A 20,782-nucleotide genomic window follows, 5' to 3' on the forward strand; every position below is an offset into this window, starting at 1 on the left:
TGCACCTATGCATATAATCCAGGGTATCCCGCCCCTAATATTTTTCTAGAGGGATTTTGACTTTCCCCCTTGAAAACTCAGCCCTGTCCTGTGGAAATTGAAAGATTTTAGAATTTTAAATACTTTTTTTCCCCTTTCTTTCTCACAGCTGGGACAATGGAGAGTCAAGTCCTGTGAAGAAAAATTGAAATATGTGTGCAAGAAAACAGGAAAAGTTTTGAATGAAACAAAATCAGATGAAAGTTGCTCATTGGAAGAGGTAATAGGAAATCCATGTTTCTTTTACTTTCACTTGGTTCAGAAACCTGCATTAAAATCACTCCCTTTACTTTGCATTTTCTTTTTGCCCATACAATAAAACCTAAGGAATACTTTAGCTGGAAAAAGGACATTTGCATAGCATGAGCCAAATTACACATTCTCCTAAACAGGCTATGGAGTATTATGAGTCTGTTTATTGATAAAAATATTATGAGCTTGGACCCAGGATATATCATGTTTTATTTATTTATGTTATTGCTGATATGATTTGTTTTGTGGTTTTTCCTTTAAGCGTATTTTAAATTTTAGGATAAGCACTTTGCAGCGTGGAGATTTGCAGAGACTGATAATGAAGATTAAATTTCTGTTACACTTGCCTCTCATTTTTGTTCTTTAACTTGAATAAAGGTGGGGTGGTTTTGGGTGGTTTGGGTTTATGTTGGGTTTTTTTTTTTTCCGGTATAACATGTCAGAGCATAAACAAAGCTTGAAAAGAAGTCTTCTCTGATTTAAACAATCTTGGGATAATATTACTAGCTACTTCAGAGTTCTTTGGGTCAGTTTTGTGTGGCATATTGCCTACAACAGAAAACATGCTTAGCCCTTACCTTTCTTTATTCACAGTCTTGAGGTATTTTTACTCTGTCTCTTCAGAGACTGCCAGCACGTAGAGTTACAGGTTTCTGTGCTGTTCGGGCACCAGTGGCATTGCTACGCTAGCAGAATATTAATGTTCCTTGATATTTCACTGAGAATATATGGGAAAATATTTGAATAGTAGAGATATTCTGTAAGTTCACACATTTTCAGGACAAAGTATTTTTTTCAGAAGTAAAGGAACACTAATAATGCCCTCTTATTATTCCTCTGTTTGAATCCTGGCATTGGTGGAACAGCATGAAAACTCCTATTGTTTTGAGTAGGACTAGGGCTGTAGCCTTTGTGTTTTTCTCTGAACGCACATAGCAGTCAGAAGACTTTGCACAGTCAAGCTAAAACAGTGGTGTATTTTATTCCTGTGGTCGCATTATTTTTTAGAACCCTGAATCTGAGAGTTGACGATACTGGACCTTGTATGTGATGCGCAGCATTTCTCATATACGCTGTGCCAGCATGTGGACACCAACCAATGTTACGAAGGATGGATTTTCTCCTGTAGATAATCCCTAAATTAGATTGTTATGTGTAAACCAGGTTTTTGTTCTCTAACCAGGGATGGGAAAGACATGGAAACTACTGTTACAAGATTTATAAAACAGAAGTTTCATTTGGAGCACAGTGCAATCTCACAGTGCTGAACAGGTAAAGCACATCTCTGAAATTTATGGGCATGTTTTACAGTGTGGTCCTGGAGATATAGTCAGAGGTTAAAACCTCTGTATGCTAATTAGTGGTTTATAAAGAAAAAGTAGAGATAGAATTGCTTCTGCAGAGAACTAGCAATCCATGTTTCCCATGGTGTGACAAAGATAGACCTACAGTGTAAAATTCTTGGAAGTATGTGAATTCCCAGCCTCCTGACTCTGTGTTGAATATGGGACTGCTTGGACAACCGCTTGAACTAACTCATGTAATAGTATGCCTGATCTTTAAATTATCTCAGTAGTTTCTGATACCTGTCAAATAGTGATTCAAATTAATCTGTGAATTTTCAGATTTGAACAAGAGTTTATAAACAGTCTAATTCGGAAACACACCAAAGTGGAAGAGAAATACTTCTGGACTGGCTTGCAGGATATTAGCCAATCAGGAATATATTCCTGGGGTACAGTGGATGGGGAAAAACCTGAAGCTGTAACATACACCAACTGGAATTCCTTGCAACCAGGTAAATTTAACAATTAAAAAACTTCATAAAAATACTGTAATTTTACAGTGAGCAGACACTGAGTACCATGTTACAGAACTCCAAGTGTGAAATAAAATAGTCATTCAGGGATCTATGGCTTTTTTGGTAAAGAAGCCAACAGTTTTAAATATATCTTTGGTGGATTAAATTTTAAATCTTAAATCTTAGAGTTTTCAGGAGGATGCGTGGCCATGCCCAGTGGAAAGTCTCTTGGAAAGTGGGAAACTAAGGACTGTAAAACCACTAAAGCATTTTCTGTCTGCAAAAAATACATCGGGCCCCCCAAGGAGCCAGAAGTGCTTCCAAAGCCAACTGATCCCTGTCCTCCTGGATGGCACAATGGATCTGGCCTTGCCTGCTACAAGGTAAAATGTTATTCCTATTAGATGTTAAATGTCCATTACTGTCTTGCAGCAAGGGTGTGATTAGTCATTTTGTGGCTTATAGCTGCTCTGAAGGGTATTTCAAAGACGTTTTACGCTAGAAGGAGGGATTCATGTTGGTTCAGGTTGACTGCCTCTAGATGTTCCCATGCATCATTCTCCTCCGATCCCTGAAAGACGCAGTGTGCCTCTCCCAGCTCTTTCTGTGCTTCAGAGCTGAGTGGGGCAACAGCATTCACCTTGTGCTGCCATCTCGGGAGCCTGGTGCTAACGGAGGGTGCCAGGTCTGTATCCTACCCTGCCTGCTGTCATCTGGCATGCAGAAACACCCGAACAGGGAAGGAAAGTGCTTGGTGTCACATTTTTTTGTCCTTTTCCTTTCTATGCTCATAAAGAGCATCGATAGGAGAGGTGGGATTTTCTCTGGTTTGAATATGGATATAAAAACTTTATCAAAAAAGAGCAGCCACAATTGTATTTTACTGGTTTTGAAGTAAATAGTAGAAGTTAGTAGCCCTGCTGTTAGCTGGAATGGCTTAAACAAGTTTGTCTTCAGAAATGCAGGTTTTTCCCCTCCTATTAGCAATCAAATCAAGTAAAAATGGAGGCTGTTTGTTGGCTTGTTTATTCATTATTTCTGTACTCTGTGTCTGCAGTGAACTGTCTCTTGTAAACAGCTCATATAGCAAAGTGGGGAAGCCCAGCCTGAATAACAAGGCTATGGGCAAGGATCCCGAGGGGACAGACTGAGCTGATGTGCAGCATAGGTGTCCCATAGCTGATGGGATATGACAGCTGGCCCTGGCAGCTTCTCCAAAACTCTTGTTGACCAAGTGGAGCGTGTGTGTGCAGAGAGATCCCGCTGATGGGAATTGGCTTGGACTGAAGCCAGAGGGATCGAGTGGACATTTTAGCTGGGGTGTATGAGCCAGATACGCGACTCTGATACCTACAGCTAACAAAGGGAGTGCCAAAGAACTTTCATCATCTGCAGCACCCAAACCGGCCTGGTTTCAGTGAACGCTGGGCTTTGCAGTTCACCTCAAATTTGAAAGAATGACATTCTTTAACACCTGTAATTTGGCTTGCAGTTTTGAAATGAGTTGGGTGTTCTTTTCTGAAATCTTTAAGGTAAAGAAAAACAGAGAAAGTCTGCTGTACGGAATACATTACATTGGAAACAAATTTTGTCAGCTAAACTTCAGAGTCTGCCTGTTGTCGAAAAAAACAAAAAACAAAAAACAAAAAACCTGTTAAGAAGTCAAGCTCTCTGTGCCTGTGGAAATACCAGTTATTCATTCCTACCTAGGGTGGCCATGTTTGAGGAGTGTTTTAAAAATGCTGTCAGTTGTGTAATTTTCTACTCTGATGTTTGGCTGTTGTGAAGTTCTTCCACAGTGAAAGAGTGCTGCGAACCAGGACCTGGGAAGAGGCAGAACGGTTCTGTGAAGCACTCGGGGGTCATCTGCCTAGTTTTAGCCATTCAGAAGAAATCAAAGCACTTCATTCTATCCTGAGAAAAATAATCAGGTAACAAAATAGCCATGTGCTAAGGTTTTTATTTCAGTTGCATTCGACAGTAGATCTCAAATGCTGCTGCTGACCCCAGATGGCAAGTATGAGATACTGTGTAGTGACCGTGTTTTCCCACAGTAAAAATGGCTAGATGTGGCATTTCAACTGCTCATCATGTCACTGCCTTCCTGGGAAATGTGAAGGGAGTACAGCTTGGGCAAATGCTTCACATGGCTAGAGAGAGCACAGGAACATAGAGACTTGCTTTGAGTATCTTCCATTGCATTAATTTAGATCTGTGTTGTTATAATAAGTATTTCCTCCTTTATGTTGAATTTTGGCACAACTAGATGATAATTGTTCCTGCTCTTTACTGATACATTCTTTAAAGACAAGTTATTATTTCAGTTTTTCTGAAAGGTGTAATTTTTATTCATGAGATGCTTCCTGACTAAATGGGGTGCTATCTTCTGAAAATGTGAGTAATGTAGTGTCCAGCAGTCTGGTTGGCATGGATCCCATTTGGCATAACTGCAATAACACTATACGGGCGTTAGATGGGTGTGTTGAGTTTTCTGGTATCAACAAATTAAATGCTACATAATTTATGAGTCTAAAGGCTCTATTTTTAATCAAAGGAACTGTCACTGCAAAGCTTTATTAGGCATTGGTGTGATGTCAGATCCTTGTGTAAGAAACTTTTTTTTGACTGGCAACCTGGTTTTTCAGAACTCTTGCCAGTGTAAACTGAAATGCTGCCAGTTACACGATCTTTATTTTTTCATCAACAAACTAAATCGGGATTATTTCAGAAGCTGCCAACATAAAACACTGTGATTGGTTTTCAAAATTTGATGATTGAAGAGCTGTCTTCTTGAAAACCCAGGGATCTTTTTTTAAAAGTGCACAAGTCATGAAAATTACTCAGTGTTGATGTTAATAAGAGACAGAACCAAACTTGTGTGCTCTATATATAGATGGTTTAGCTTATGTAAAAGCCGCTTGTGATTCCTTTGCTAAAGTGATGAAAGATCCTGAATTAAAAATTAATGCACAAATTATTTTTAGCTATAGATTTTGTTATACTGTTTTGCAATTACAAACCTTGTTTTAGTGTACCTAATTCTACTGTGAAACATGAATAGAGAAGTAACTGCATTTATTTTCCTGCATGTATTTGGAACTACTTGCCAGCTTGCAGACCGTCTGAGATATTAGTTATAGTTAATGACAGGTTTTTGTTAGGAGTTTAAAGGTGGAGGTATTTTCTGTCTTTCCAGAAAGTCAGCTGACTCACAATGCTAATGTGGTTCCCATATATTAGAAAACTTGAACTTAGCCTCGAAGAAGGAAAGTCCCACTACTTCAGTATTATTCTACCAGAACTTAAATACAGGGCAATATACTGAGCCCAGTATAAATGGGCTTTGCACTTCCTGTTGCAGTAACTGCATGTGTCAAATATTACCCAAAACGCAGTATTTTCATCTGGGTTAACCGCTTTTCAAGCACTGCAGTGATTCCTAAACAGAAATACTACAAATTCAATATTGCCTGAAGTCTCTTAAATAATGTTTGTTTGTTTGTTTGTTTAGTAACATAAGGAACTGTTTTAGTTATGCTTTTAAATTACTCAGAGGTGGTGATTACATAAAGTATTTTGAAGATCGAAAGTCAAGGGTAGTTTGTCTGAAATTAAACTCTTTTTGAGAAACCAAGTGAATTATTTTGCCAAGAACAAGTCATTTAGTTACCTGGGAGAAATAATGCTAAGATAATACTAGATGTGATTAGCTGCTGGAGTCTGCTGGCATGCAGTTTGTCCGTGTTCCTTTAACTTACTCAGTGCAAACTCTGGCCTAAACTATTCATTCAGTGCACTCATTTCAGCTTGGGGAAGGAGCCACACCTTGGCTTCTCTGGTTTCATTTGAATTTTTTTCCCCTCACACAGTTGTCCAGTGACTCACTGAGAACTGTTTGTTTTTAAATGTTAGCAGAAGTCACTTTGCTTCACCAGGAAAAGGGCAGCTTGCCTAGTCCATTCTGTTCTTTACTCGGATTCCACCTTAGAGGCAAATAAGAGCTAGAATTGCTCCAAGCCAAGCTGGGCGATTGCCACTGGAAAGGAAAATAAAATTTGCCTGCCAACCTTCCGCTGTCTGGAATAAATAGGAGATAACCTTTTTTCACTTTGAGGGACATGGTACGGGCAGAACAGGTCTGGTGCAGTTACTGCTGTTCTTTTAGGATTGTTTGTGTGAGTATTTGGCATAGCTGGCAGCAACTGGATGCAAGGAAAGTAAAGACTTTGACTGGTTAGAAATAACATTTCAATGAGGACACCTTACTGGAAAGAAATCAGTTGCCTTTTATATGCACAGCTCTGCTGCTGTAATTGTTCTGAATCTGGAAAGCCCCACCAACACTTGAGTTTGCAAGAAAAAACTGATCTAATTCTGAACTCACTGGCCAAAACAACAGTAAAGCTGAGATGCAAGCTGTAGTAATTGCATTAATACAGCTTCTCTTTTATTCTGCTAAGGACTAGGTGATTAGCAGGATGGGGATTCAGTTAGTTGCAGTAGCCTCTTACAGAGGGAAGAGCAGGGTGTCACATGGGCTCCATACGTTCTTTTAGACCAGCATTGCCTGGTATTAAATGGTGCCGTAAATTGCACCATCAGGGAGTTGTCCCGCATGTGTCACCTTGTCAAGAGCTAGGTTGCACTACAAGCTGCAGTAACTTCATTTAGGTTTTTAAACTTATGTTGGAGCTGACATAAGGGACAGGAAAAAAAATCCTTTTTGTATTTCAGCAGTTAGAATATGACAGTAGAAAAATTACTGGTTTATATTCCCTTTACATTGATCTAAACTGTATTTATCCACTCCTGCACAACATTGACTTTTATGGAAGTTTTAGTTCTGTGTGAGAGAAAAAACACCAGTATTCTACAGGGATTGCTGGAGATTTAGGGTCATTCGTTGTTAATCAGCGTGGAGTCCATTGTAGACCACAGATTGCACCTCTGTTTTGGGTGAAAACTCAGGATAATCTGTGTTGTGATACTAGTCCACAGGATGAATTTTAAGTGCTTTGCAGTGAGGAGACAGATACCTAAAGTACCAGCAAATTCCTTGCTGCAAGCTTAGTTGCAACAGAGAGTCTTAATTCATATTTGTCTTAAATAGTTGGTGGGATTCTTTTCTGCGATGAGATAGTAGAATTTCAGAGAGTTCTCAAAAGGCTTTACTTCAGCTTAAAAGTGCTATCAAGAACGGTATAGTGGTTACTGAATTACTCATGGTCATGTCTGAACAGTTCCAAAAGAAGCACAGAAATGTACACTAAAGTGTAACTGCCCAGTCAGCTGGAAAACATTGTTATGTTTGCAGGCCAGTAATTGTAAACTGGGAGATAAACTGAAAGAATGCTTGAAGGGCACACTTTTTATTTATTACATAAAAGCCTAATACAAGTTGAAAGACTTTGAAAAGTTGCTGTAGTTCCTCAGGTAATTACTGCAAGTCCTTTTGAAATGAGTGTCTCGTATTTTCTTTTTAGTAGATACTCCTCTGTATTGATCAGTTGCTTAAACCTCACTAAGCCTGTAGGTAACAATTAGGAGGGGAGGGGTTGAGCAATGTCTGTTTATAATTGGAAAGAAAATCACAGAAAAATTAAATCCTAAAGGCAAATTGCCAAAAACCACTTACTGCTTGACAGCTGTGAATGTTTGGCTCACAGTTTTCCCTCTGGAGTGATACAGGGCATTTAAGCTCTTTAAAGGTTCCTTAGTGATATCATTGAAAGACTAAAGACTATTTAGTATGATAAGATCACCCTAGTGTGATCACACTATCGCACCAATGTCAGAAAGTTAATACTGGGATTGAGTTTAAAAAAAAAAATAACCCAAACTAAGATTTGTTGGTGGCTGATGCTTTTTTGCCCAGTGGGAACCCTACCCAATAAAATACTGTTGCCCTTCTTGGATTTCATGTACTTAGTCCACATACTCTGAGCTAACTTGTTGCTTGTTGGTGCTGCACTCCCAGCCATTTCAGGCTCAGTTTAGCATCCTTCTGGTGATAGGTGTGGAAAGGTAGTGGCACAGTCTTACCAAAGAATTTCTTAATGTTGCCTCATGATTTCATAACGTTGCTTGTGCAGATAAGCCTGGGTCTGAGTCCATCCCTCCATGTAATAGTTATTTTCGTAAACTTTCCAAGTTCTGTCTTAAAATAACTTTTTTTGACCGTTTGTCAGCACTGCTTTTTTGGGAGCGTTTTCCAAACTCTGACCTCTGCTGGTCAGACATCTCTTTCCAAGTTTGTATCTAAATTTATTTCTGAGTTGTGATCCCTCAGGCACAATGTCTTTTTTGCTCATACAGCATCTCTCCTTGGGGGTTTAGTTTCCTAAGATGTTGTAAAGAATAATTCTCTCCTTTCCCTTTGTCAAGGCTAGACAAGCAAATCTGTAATCTCTGTTAATAACCTAACCTCTCATTTCCTCAGATATTCTGTATTCCTTCTCTGTATTTGGTATGATGTGGATTTATGGAATAGTACCCTGATACAGTTTTAGAAGAGCCCTGTACTGTGACATTCATACTTTACTATTGCTGCCAGACCACCAAAAGTAAAGACTGCGGTACAAAACTAACCTTGCAGTTTGACTAGCACGTATTTCATTTTGTTATAGCAGCTTTAGATTCATAAGCAATAGTAGAGTATGGTAAAGGATGTTACTGCGGATTTAAGTATTTACATAGTAAACCTGAGTTTGGGGGCGACTTTATATTTTGGAGTGTAGCTGAAATTTTGAATTTAAATGTTCTCTGCTTACGGAAAATGAAGACGTAAAATCTAGAAGAATATAGTTCTGACTGCAATCCTGTAAAATGAAGTAAAATGTCTATTGCCATTCTGTAACACAAGCTTTGGAGTCAGTGGTGAGATGCGTTCATTTACGTCTGTGCCTCTTTTCTGAAGGTGCCTAATTGAAATATGTGCCCATGCTTGGTTTGTTTGCATCACTGACAAACTTAAGGAAAGCATGAAACCAGTTAGTGTGTACAGGTAGAAGTTTTTGTGTGGTTTGAGGAAGAGTATATTTGAGCTGATAGTGTAGAGAGAGATGTCCTGAGATAGACAAGAAAAAGAGAAGCAAGCCAAATAAACACTGTGGGTGATTCTGGAAGAAAAGTGTAGAAAGGAGACCTTTGTATCAGGTGACAACTGATGGACTAGTGATGCAGTGAACAAAGGAATTATCTGATGTAGTTTTCTCTGTGGTCAGGAAGGGACAACCTACAGATCTTCTTGAAGAGAAGCCGATATGCCAGCCATTATGCCCATTTTCAATTTGAGCTGCTACATCTTGCAGTAGTAAAGATTTGGTTTTCCTTCTTGATCCTGAGTAAAGCCATGACATAGGTCAGTCTTTCTATTAAATGAGCTGAACCCTGTATTTGGCTTAGGGTTTTATCTTGTTTATTTGCAGCAATGACAGATGGGTATGGATTGGAATGAATAAGAGGAGTCCGGATTCTTTGGGAACCTGGCAATGGAGTGATGATAAACCCGTAAGTTAACTTATAACCAGGAAACCTCATGTCCTGATTTGTTTCACCTTGGACTGGATTGAAAGTAAATATTTTAATTAAAATATGGCAGATCCTTCAACAGATGAGTAACTTCGAAGAAGATTGTGCACTTAATAGCTGCCATCCAGGCAGATTTCCAATTAATAACATATCTTTAGTAAAGTTAACCTGATTTCTGTCTCTGTTGCATTAAAATATTTTTGAAAATATAGTAGTAAACATCTAAGAGCTGATGGAGAGAACAAAATGTCTTAATGCCACAACAGAGGGTAGGGTTTATCAGTTCATCTCCTTGATACATCAGACTACTCCAAAAATATCTTCCTCACTGAAATTGATTTATTTGCCTGAAATTGTGAGTTCTTTACTTCTCTCCACCCCCACCCCCCCAACCCCTCCCAAATAATAACAGGTATGCAGAGTCAAAACTGATCCAGTGACTGCCATTTAACACGTGTTTTAATAGCGATAAACATAATGGGATCCCGGGTTTGAATGGTTATCTCTGGCGGTTACCATAGCAAAACCAGGTGTAAATAATGATCCTTTCATCCCGTCCATTCTGTAGGTAACTAGTGTTGTTATGCCACTGGATTATCTGGAAGATGAATATGATACAAGAGACTGTGCTGCATTAAAGGTTAGTTTCAAGGTTTTTAGTAACAGCATGCATATTTTTATGTGGAAGTACGTGGGGAAAAATACTTTTTTCAGCTGTATATTGAAGTTAGGTTGACTGAGATGTTTTCTTTGCATAACGAAAAATTTGCTAGTGTTCCTTTTATCAATCTACACTTACCAATTTTCACTTATTCGAGCAGATTTTACAAATCACATGCTGTGCGAATAATAACTTTTCATAAGACTTCTTTTGAGATACAGAATATTTTAGTGACAATACTATTCCCTTTTACATAGTGCTGTACTATGTATCCCTTGTATATTACACGTAACACTTGAGGATGTAAGGTGGAGTCTAAAACCAAAAAGCAAACAGGGCCTTATCAGTAACTTCAAAAATCTAGATCAGTTTTTCTGAACTGCAAATTAAGAAATTGTTTGAAACCTCAAATAGGGGTATGCCAGGATAGACTGTGTTTGTGTTGTAGACAAGAGGAGAGCAGTTTGAATGGGACACTGTGAATATAGTAACCTCTTTCCCCTTCCTGCTAGGTATAGACACATTCTTTCACTAAATGATAAAAAATTCTCCTTATTTGGAGAGACCAGCAAGAATGATGAAGTCAGATTTTAAGCTTGATTATAAGAAATAATCTTAAATAAGCAAGATTATTTCTGTGCCTGTTCTGAGCAGAAATGAGAATCATTTCAGGGCAACAAGTTGCAACAGATAATTTAGTAATAACCATCGATGACATCTTGTGCACTACAAAAAAGCAAAGAAACAACGTTCTAAGAAGAGGCTTTTGTGTGTAGACTGACTTTAAGCCCTTTACCTAATTGCTTCACAAGCTTGGCTAGCATGGAGAGTTAGTTGACAGTTGTATCTACTCTTTTTTTTTTTCTTTCTTTTTCTTTTTTTTTTTTTTTTTTTTTTTTTTTTTTTTTTTTTCCCAAATAAGTTGTGGCAAATATACGGACTTTGCCAATGTACTTTTAAAATATGGTTTCATTTCATATTTCAGAGGCCTGTACACACTAACCCAGTTCTCTGTTACTACTTTTATAGACCTCTCAGTTCTCACGGAGATCATTTTGGAGGTTTTATTTCCATGAAGGCAGAGAACTGGAGTTTTACTTCAAGCCTTTTGATTGTGAAGCTAAACTTGAATGGGTCTGCCAGATAACAAAAGGTAAACTGCACTTACATCCATTGATTCATATAAAAGAGATTATTATTTATTACCACTGAGTTGCCATTATTGCCCAAACTTTGCAAACAATATTTTATCATTTCTTCTGTACATGAGATGTGTTGTCTATGTCACAAACAGATGTGCCCTTAGATGTTCAAAGATACATCATAAAATGAGGAGGATGCAGTATCACGGCTCCCATAATCTTTCTTTTGCCATGAAGTGAGAAGTGGCTCCTTATTAGATGAGGTGATATAAGCCACTGAGTTGCAGCATTTGTGGATTTTACTTAGTCTTTCTTAGTGATATTTTAACTATGTGACCACAGACACCTTGCACTCACTTCAACCTTAGGTGAACTATTCACCTTTTGCTAAAACTGGTGTACTAGATCCTCACTTTTTGGTGAGGCAAAGGAGTGGGAATACAAAAGAATAGCATGGCATGTCTGCACAGATCCAGGTATTTCCATGCAGTATGGGAAGTGCTGTAATCTAGTAGGCTTTTACATTTTGGTTGTTCATTAAAAGGCGTTTCAGGGGGTGAAATGTTCTTGTTGTGGGGAGTTACAAGTAGATATACTGCTTTCCTTGTATTCTGCTTGGGAGAAGAAACCCGCAAATGTCTACAAATGAGGTATGCAAAAGTCCTGTTAGTTTTGCATCAGCTAATTTTAAACTATTAAACCTCTGTGCGATTTCCTTCTCCTTTTATTTATTCCATCTTGTATACTGAGGAGCATGAGTACAAGCTATCACTTCAATTATTGGTGACCACAGCCTCGTTAGAAGGTGAACTTGAAGTGACTATTCCTTCTTTCCCTCTGCACAGGTACCACTCCAAAGACACCTGATTGGTATATACCAGGTAAATGGACTTTTTGCGTGTTCTTCTGCTATCTGTATATAGTTGTTAATACTCCGTATCCTTTAATAGTTTTGTTATATTACTGCTGTAATACCTTTTCGATATCAGCAAAGGTCATGACTGATAGAACTTGCTTCTAAGAGTTTTTCAGAATTGATTTCCCATGTGTGTGGTATTTCTTTTGCATAGATGAAATTGGAATTCATGGAGCCCCACTTGTTGTTGATGGAGCAGAGCTGTGGTTTGTACCAGATAAAAACCTGAGCTTCCAGGAAGCTATTTTCTACTGTCAAAAAAATGATAGTGATTTAGCCTCTGTGGAGTCTTACCCAAAACTCAGGACAATACTGTCTCAAATAGAAAAGGTAAGGGGCTGTAATCTGTCTTAACAGATAGTTCCACTACAGGGAAATTTTCTTGCCAGTTTTTCCAATATAAGAAAATGTTAATCCTTAGCTTCTTTCCTTGTTCTGTTGGTCTTAGCAATTTTTAATTGTACTTGAAAGGAAAAGAGGAGTTGAAAGAGAATTCTTTTAATGTCAGGCTTGTAAAAGAATTTTTAAATTTAGAAGTAGTCTTAACAACATGGAAAAAATCAAACAAACCTCCAAATGGAGAGAAAGTGTCATAACAAGACCACCGTGTAAGCATCTCATTGCCTGCAAATACTTCACTAATAATTGTGCCAGTTCTTAATTTTATGCATGAGATAACACATCATTTTTCACCTGATGAGAGGATTTAATTAGAAATGTGTGGTGGCCTGATAGCCTTTACTGAAAGGAGTTTTTTGTGTTCATAGTATTCAAGTACATTCTTTCAAGGAATCTTATAAAATGTCAAGTTTCAACATCTCTGTTGCAACCTTTCGTCAGTGCTACCGCTTGTGAGACAATAGTTTGTGAAGTTAGCATCTTGCAAGCTCTCTTCCTGAAATTTCTTCTGGCAAGAAGTTACCTAAGAGGAGAAATTACAAGGCGGGAGAAATTGAGGATTCAACCTGCTACGCCTCTGGCCTTTGCACGAACTATGTTAGGCTGTCTGCTGGAAGAAGAGGTTTATTTTGAGGAAGGAAATCAGTCAGTCAGTCCTGTGGAACCTATCAGCTTTAGGCATTTTGCAGCTATGTCTTGGGTCTCTGCTTGAGTTCCTGCTATGAATTTTGTGGCAATGATGTATGTAGCACACACTTTAGACAGTGCTGCAAGATTTCCTGTGGCTTCGTCAACCACAGTGGAAATTACAGACTTTTTTTCTGGTAGGTGCAGGGGTCCATCTGCTTGGCTTGAACTGTATCCTTTCCTATTGCTGAAGAACAGTAATTCTTGTACGTTTTAGAAACATTTTAAATAAAAATTAATTTTGCCATTGATTTATCTTTGCTAGAGTCTGGAGTTCTTTCTCTATGGGTTGTAAAATACTGGGTTTTTTGTTCTCTATTTCCGCAGTTATCAAACAGTGAACAGAAGTGGTGGCTGAAGTTTATCGATTATGGCTACAGCTATCATTCACCGTATGTAGAATAATTATGGGATGCTTTATTGTAAGCTTTTTTTGATGTGCTTTTTAGGAACATAGTTAATTAGAATAGTTTCCAAAGGAAAATATTTGATCCCCAGATTTGTAAAAGCTTACTTCTTCTGTATCATCTGAAAGAAATACGATAAATAATTTGAACTAAGCTAGAAAAAAATACAGTGGTATTCAGTGACTGCTGTTCTCTGCTTTTGTTGACACGTACCTGCACCTATTCTTGCGATGCTAAACTTTAACCGTAGAGTACCTAAAACAGAGAATAGAACTGTGTAGTGCTCAAAGCAAACAGTAGTAAAGACGGTATAGGTGCACAATTAGAAAGTGGGTATATTTAAAAATATTGTTGAAATACTTTAATAGGCTGCCAACTTCTGAATTCTATTCTCATTACAGGCATTATCCACACCAAAAATTTAATTCATAATAACTTAATAACTGAATTCATAGTCCATTTCTTGTGCTTCTGTTGAGGCTGCTAGATTTCAAGCTGTTGGCCTTTGACATCTTACATGCGAATCCTTGAAATCTGTGGTCTTAGTAGCTGTGTATTCAATTGATCTTTAAAATGCTTTTACTGGATTTTTAAGCCAACTTCTATGTTCTGCTAATAATTGGGGAACTGCAGGGGAAAAAAATCTGGAAAAAATCCCTGTCTATTGGCTTTGAGGATATCTGAAAAATACCTGAGAATGGGGAATGGGAAATCAGTTTAAGACATCAATCTTCCAGTTGGGTAATGCTCAAGTCTTGGAGGGCTTATACTACAGCCCTGTAGAGCTGAGGTGGCTCACAGTAAACCTTGCATCGTGCCGTTCATAGCTGAAAAGGATCATGGGCTTCTGACAAGGAAAATTCTCCACTTTCTAAAATATTGTAGCAATATACTACTGCAAAAATGATACAGGGGGTATTGCCCATTCTCCTCACTTGACCTGACAATGTGCTGTGATTGCAGCGTGGCGATAACTCACCTCTTACCCTTGTTCTTAACACAGTTGATTTGAGCATGCTACATAGCTACTGAACCTACCACATCTTTGTTCCTAGTCTAGGTTTCCCCCCTCTGTCCTTTTCAGTGCTCTAGGGCATCTCCTAGAAACAGTTACCATCCCAAATTTTTGTTAGCACTGGCTCTATTGTTATCAGTTTCCACTTGAAGATCACACTGGATTGGAAGTTGACTCTGAAATGTTTATATCCAGTTTACAGATATTTTCACGCTTCCATGATCGATACTTTAGAGATTGCTGGTATGTTTCTAGAAAGAACTGGTACAGAGGTAAGGCTGTTTTCATTTTTTTTACTCCCTCTATCATTATTATATTTTAAAAACAAGTAATTACTACTCTATCCAAACTCTTATATTGAATGCAAATTGATACTGAATTAGGAGTGGATGGCTTCTTGATGATAATCTGACTGAATTTTGAATTATTTATTTCTTCCTCATGGTAGAAGCTATAGTACTGTTTCTTAATGACCAGAGACAAACCTGAATTCAGATGACAAATTTTAATGATTCATTGTCACTTGTTTTGCAACATAAATTAATTAAGTGAAATCTGGTTTTGGTTGTTGCCTTTTTGTGTCTATCTTACGTACTCTGAGCGCTGGAAATTGAGTCAGAGTTGCATTAGGTAGAGGAACTTAACTGAATACTTGCAACTGCACGTGTATCTGGAGATGCAAATTTCATTAAGCAGTGGAGTCGTACTGGAAGAGATTCATGAAGTAATGGAAGTGCCATGTGGTGGTGCTTTAAGCTTCTTATTTTCTTTTCTCAACACTGTTTTATATTGGATAAAATGTGTAACTCCTGGAGGACAAATAATTCTTCCTGTCTACTACCATTTCTGCTTTAAAGCACATTTCCCCATTATTCTGTTCCATGCTGCTGACCTGTTTTCATCCCTATTAGCCAAAAATTGTGCTTGCCTGGGAAGCCAGTCTAGTTACTGTAGGAGTCGTGTAAAGCTGTACAGGCTAAACGCTCTCCATACGGATGTTAAAGGATTCCTGTTGGCTTTAATGACGTTTTAGGTCACACACCCTCTATGCCAGAATATGAGATAGTTCATATTCAAAATCTTCCTGTTTCATTTTTCTGTTTTGAAGTGGTCTCTGCCTTTCTGAAGTGATACTACTGGAAGCAAGGGACCAGATTCTGTATCTTTAGAAATATTATATTACTGTCTGATATAAGTAATTTGTGTTTGTCTCTTGCTCTGCTGTTATTTCCAGTGCTTTAGATTGCATAGTATTTCACCGTGGTTGCGCTAAGAAGGACTTTACTTGAGACTGGTCTTTGTCATGTCATAAAGTATGGGTGGTAATTGGAATGTGACAGGCATCGCTATAACTTTTTTAAAACTTCTGTTTCTGCAGACTACCCAGTTAACTGTAATGTGAAACTGCCCTTCATCTGTGAAAAAAAAAATGCCTCCTTACTAGAGAAACATGACCCCAGTTACCGTCCAGTCAGAGGAGGTTGCCCTAAAGGTTGGAGTCAGTTCCGGAATAAGGTACAGAGATAATACAGTTGATCATCCTGACCTGTTTTTGATATTCCAGTAAGCTGGAGCGCCCTGCTGAAAGAGGTGTTCAACAATGGACAGGGAGGTGGTTTTTGAAAACTATGTGTAGTGATTACAATCATCTGCCCCACTTCTCTGCCCCTTAATCAGGACTGACGGTTTCTTAATTTCAAAGGAGTAATTTCCAGGTTTTTTCTTTTTCCATCACCACGTGTTTAGGTTAAAGAATGTTGGCTTGTATTGTCTATTCTTGGGCTCTGGTTTGAAGGAAGAGAACAGTTAGAAAGGCAGAGAATAAGGTTTCTGTTGTAGAAGTGTCTTTAATACTCTTGCTGAGTAATTATAGGCAGGAGCAAGCTGGCAGACGCTGCTTCCTAAGTTGCTTTGAAGACTTTACTCAAGAGTTAGGAGCAGCTTTGAAGAATGAACCAACAGGTCAGAAGCCATAGTATAGTATATTTCAGTACTATGTTTTATAGCAGTCATCTGAAGTTGTAGGGAGACTGATTGATCCCTGTTATTTGGCGCACCACTATTCTGTACATCTCTTTCACGGGCACCCCCTTGCCGTGGGGAAGGAGCTTGCGTGCCCTGGTGAGGTTGAGAGCTGTGCTGGTGGTGGCATGTGCCTCCGGTGGGGTCTCCCAGGCCAGACAGGTCTCAACTGAAGGGTCAGACAAAGTGCGTCCACGGGCAGGATGGGCTCAGTAGCCTTCGGGCAGCCATCCTAGGAGAAGGACAACTCTGACTCCAAACCCGGGCAGATGGAGCTCATTTAGCCTTGTAAGGCATCCATCATCTAAGAGAAGGATACTCTAACCAAACCTATGACCTGAGGACTTTGCTGTCACCGTCCAAGCTCGCTAGGCCCTGGCAGATGAACCTCAGGTGTAGAGGGTGGAGCCAGTTCCGCGCACGCTGCGCCTCACCTAAAAAATCCACCGCGCAGGGCCGAAGGGTGCACTCACGTTTGCAAAGCCCTGTAGCAACAGCCAAGGGACGAAACGGCAGGTGAAAAGCTGCAAGACCTTCTGCTGTGCTTTTTGCGACTGGTCTTGCCTATCCCGCATTGGCCTTTTCAGCCATCAGCGCACTTGCAGTAAGCGTGGGTAAAGCCCTTCCCAAATCTTCATTCGCGAAGCCAAGCCGTGATGATTCTGTACATAAGGAGTGTGCATCACATCTGCGTTGTGCCCAAGCTTGCAAATTCACATCATTGCAGAATATAGCTTTTGAGTTCCAGTGCAGGTCCTGGCCCAACCCTCCCTGACTCTAGAGTTAATGTGTGAATTCTCGTTTTAAAACAGTACATGATCCTGATGCAACCAATTAAAAATTTCTGAATTCTAATCCTCAGTGAACGAGGTGTTAGTCTGTGGGATCATTTCATATTTAGCTATTCTGTGGAATCTAGTAAGAAATGCATGCACCTAGTATCAGTTCCCTTGCTTTCTGAGAAAAGATCTTTATATGTTATTGCAGGAATGAAGGAATTTTTCAGGATTGGTTTAAGAACCTCGCCTTATGAATTATTTCATAGGAAGCAATGGTATGATGAAAATCAGTTTCATTATGTTTATTTTGCAGTGTTTTCTAAAGATGAAACCTGACCATTTAACATTTAATGCAGCTAATGAAAAGTGTGTAACTTTTGGAGGCTCCCTTCCATCTATCTCCAATCAAGCTGAGCAAGGTACGATGGTGAACTGGGGGCACTTTTAGTATGCATCTTTTCTTCCACATTCAGTATAGTTCTTCTTAAGAACTTTAGCATAAACTCACTTAGTTACCTACAGGCATACTGGCAGCATTCTAAATATCCAAGACCAGTTAAAAATGTGGTGCAGATTGTTGTTTACATCACTAGAAACATAACATGGAAATGCAGTCAACAAACATTTGAGCCAATTCTCTGATTAATCTTAACCTGTTATAAAAAGGAAAATTTATAAAAGCTTACATTAAGGGTTGAGGATGGAAGGGTCACTACTGAATGAAAAATTCCTGCATTTTGCTTTGTGAGTTAAACCATAACCGAGACTGTAGACTTTGCGCTGTGAAACCCACCTTAGGGCCTGCTTCCAAGACAAGCTCAGCTGTCTGTCTGAGAATGAGATGGCAACACAATGCCCGCTGGAGCATGTAGGACCGACCCTCTAGGCCTAAGTGTGCTGAGCAGCTTAAGTCAATGTGTCTAAACCGACCACCTGCAAACTCTCCAGGACACTGACAGCAGGATGGCAGGCAGGGAGTCAGCAAAACGCCTTTGCTTGTTCCGCCTTTGGGACCTGCCTCTCAGCTGTCATATAAACTAGAGTCACTGGGGTAAACGCAGTGAGGAACAAATGCGTTTGCATTGGCTGCAAGTAGTGGTCAGCAGTAAACTGCGGAATGAGGCAGCTGCTGTATTTGCATCTCTGTTCTTGTGGATAACTAACAGTTCTCTGCAGGTATAGCTGAAGTAGATCACTTGAATTCTGCAATGTGCACAGGGCATGTTTTCTCTGCAAGCAAATAATCTCGTGCCAAATGGTATATGGAGAGTGGACTAGGGAGGCCACTAGTGTACACACAGGCAGGACTTGAATGTAATTTTTTTTATAATTGCTGTTATTGGGGATGAATAGGGTTATAGCCATACAGGAATATACCTGAGACTTGTGTGGTTTTTGGGTGCCTTTAAGATTGCAAGAGCATAACCATTCTGAAATGTAACTAAGAGGATCTTTTGTCTGGTTTGGTGCATATGGAAGTGTTTCCTATTTTTTCTTGTTTGTTTTTCTCTCCGACACCCCGTAGTGGAGGCCACCTGTATGGAAAGAAGGCACAGCTCTCTTAAGGAAGCATGCCTCTTTCTGTAGGCTATTCTTCCCAGTGGCATTTGGTGGCTGGCTAGCTCTGGCATGTAAATCTTCAATGGCTTTGTCTAGCTCACAAAATAGGCTGCGTCTAGTCTGGCATGTAGCCAATAATTAGGAAGCGTCAGCAGTAGCTATAATTACATAGCTTCAATTTGTCTTCTTAATCTAGACAAACTTTGTGAATGCCTTTGGTGCCTGGAGGATCACCGAAGCCGTTTGTTTTGTGCCAGAATGCTCACTAAGAGGGGTCTGATGTAAGGTTTTCCTGGCTGAATTTTTTCTGACTAAACCTGACTTCTTTGCCCTGTCCTGCTTTTTCTGATGGTGAAGTGGGAAAACTCTGCCAGAATCCCAGAAGTGGTTCTCATTTATGGTATACGTCAGTAGGAGAGGAAGATGTAAGCTAAGACTTCCTCCATCAGTTCAGAGAAGGCAGGAGGGAGCTATTCTGTTATCTCTTCAGGGAGACAGTAGAAGATCTTGCAGACCTGTGGAAAAGCAGCTTCTAAATGTGGACATAAATGCAAGAGTACAAAGTAGTGGGCAGAGAAACAGGTTAAACCCACTACCTGCTCCTCAGCTGAGAATTTGGAGGACAAATACCAAGCCTGCTCCTTTCAGATAAAATCAATATGAAAGGGGACATCTTATGGAAGGAAGAGGTGATAAGCATTGGTAATCCATAAAGGGCTGGGAAAATAAAGTTAATTCAAACAGGGGCTGCATTATTTATGGGTACAGTCTTTTTCAGATGTTTGCTGTTGTCGGAACCACAATATGTACATTTACTGTTCTGCCCGCAGATTATATAACGTCCTTGCTTCCTGGTATGCCAAAAGATATTTGGATTGGATTGCAGTTTCTGTTCAGCACAAAGGAAAACAAATGGATAGATGAAAGTAAACTGTTGTACAGTAACTTTCATCCACTCCTGACAGGAAGATTAAGGAAAATTCCACTGGACGTAAGTTCTGACTTTTCTAGACTATTGGGTAATGCGCTTTGGAATATTGACCATATTTTTAAAAAATTTCTAAAAAAGACAAAAATTATGGAACAGACCAAATCCCCCAGTTTGTGCTTTTAATTGGCAAACAAGGTGACTGACAATAATGGAGTTCGGTTTACCTTTATTTGGATGACAGCTTCTAAACTGAGATACAAAACACTGAAGGGTGAAGAAGAAAAGCTGAAACAACTATTTAATGACTCTTCTGGAACTTTTTTTGCAGTTTAAATACTACATGAAGAAAACCATCAAAAAGATGCTATCAATAATTCTTCATTCAGTTACACTTAAAATGTAAACACACCTTACACATTGGCATTTTTGCTTGTTGCTCTACCCAAGGTGAAGCATAATAACTATAATCAAATCACACCTACAAACAGGATTTATTTTAAGCATTAAATATTTTCATGCGATGTTCTCCCCTGTATTTAACTTAAGAATTAATTTTGAGTCCAGACACCTCGTAGTGTTTGTAAAATAGGTAAGCTGTGTTGCACCACTCCTTTGAAACTTCTTAAACAAGTTCAGACAGC

General features: G+C 39.1%; 1 protein-coding gene across 1 annotated transcript in view; it reads left to right on the forward strand.

Annotated features, from left to right (window-relative positions):
* The window catches only part of LY75 (lymphocyte antigen 75), a gene marked incomplete at its 5' end in the record, with an annotated part of 42,615 nt that overhangs the window by 8,223 nt on the left and 13,610 nt on the right, over positions 1-20,782 (forward strand). The window contains 15 exons of the mRNA XM_010132427.1: positions 149-259; positions 1,475-1,563; positions 1,917-2,089; positions 2,279-2,475; positions 3,881-4,023; positions 9,520-9,601; positions 10,191-10,262; positions 11,313-11,436; positions 12,271-12,306; positions 12,496-12,671; positions 13,755-13,819; positions 15,045-15,121; positions 16,228-16,364; positions 17,964-18,069; positions 20,041-20,201. Coding sequence (XP_010130729.1) covers positions 149-259; positions 1,475-1,563; positions 1,917-2,089; positions 2,279-2,475; positions 3,881-4,023; positions 9,520-9,601; positions 10,191-10,262; positions 11,313-11,436; positions 12,271-12,306; positions 12,496-12,671; positions 13,755-13,819; positions 15,045-15,121; positions 16,228-16,364; positions 17,964-18,069; positions 20,041-20,201 — 1,749 coding nt within the window. The remainder of the gene's footprint in view (positions 1-148; positions 260-1,474; positions 1,564-1,916; positions 2,090-2,278; positions 2,476-3,880; positions 4,024-9,519; positions 9,602-10,190; positions 10,263-11,312; positions 11,437-12,270; positions 12,307-12,495; positions 12,672-13,754; positions 13,820-15,044; positions 15,122-16,227; positions 16,365-17,963; positions 18,070-20,040; positions 20,202-20,782) is intronic.

This window comes from Buceros rhinoceros, unplaced genomic scaffold (genome assembly GCF_000710305.1).
Source record: "Buceros rhinoceros silvestris isolate BGI_N320 unplaced genomic scaffold, ASM71030v1 scaffold13083, whole genome shotgun sequence".
In the NCBI taxonomy this organism is placed as follows: domain Eukaryota; kingdom Metazoa; phylum Chordata; class Aves; order Bucerotiformes; family Bucerotidae; genus Buceros; species Buceros rhinoceros.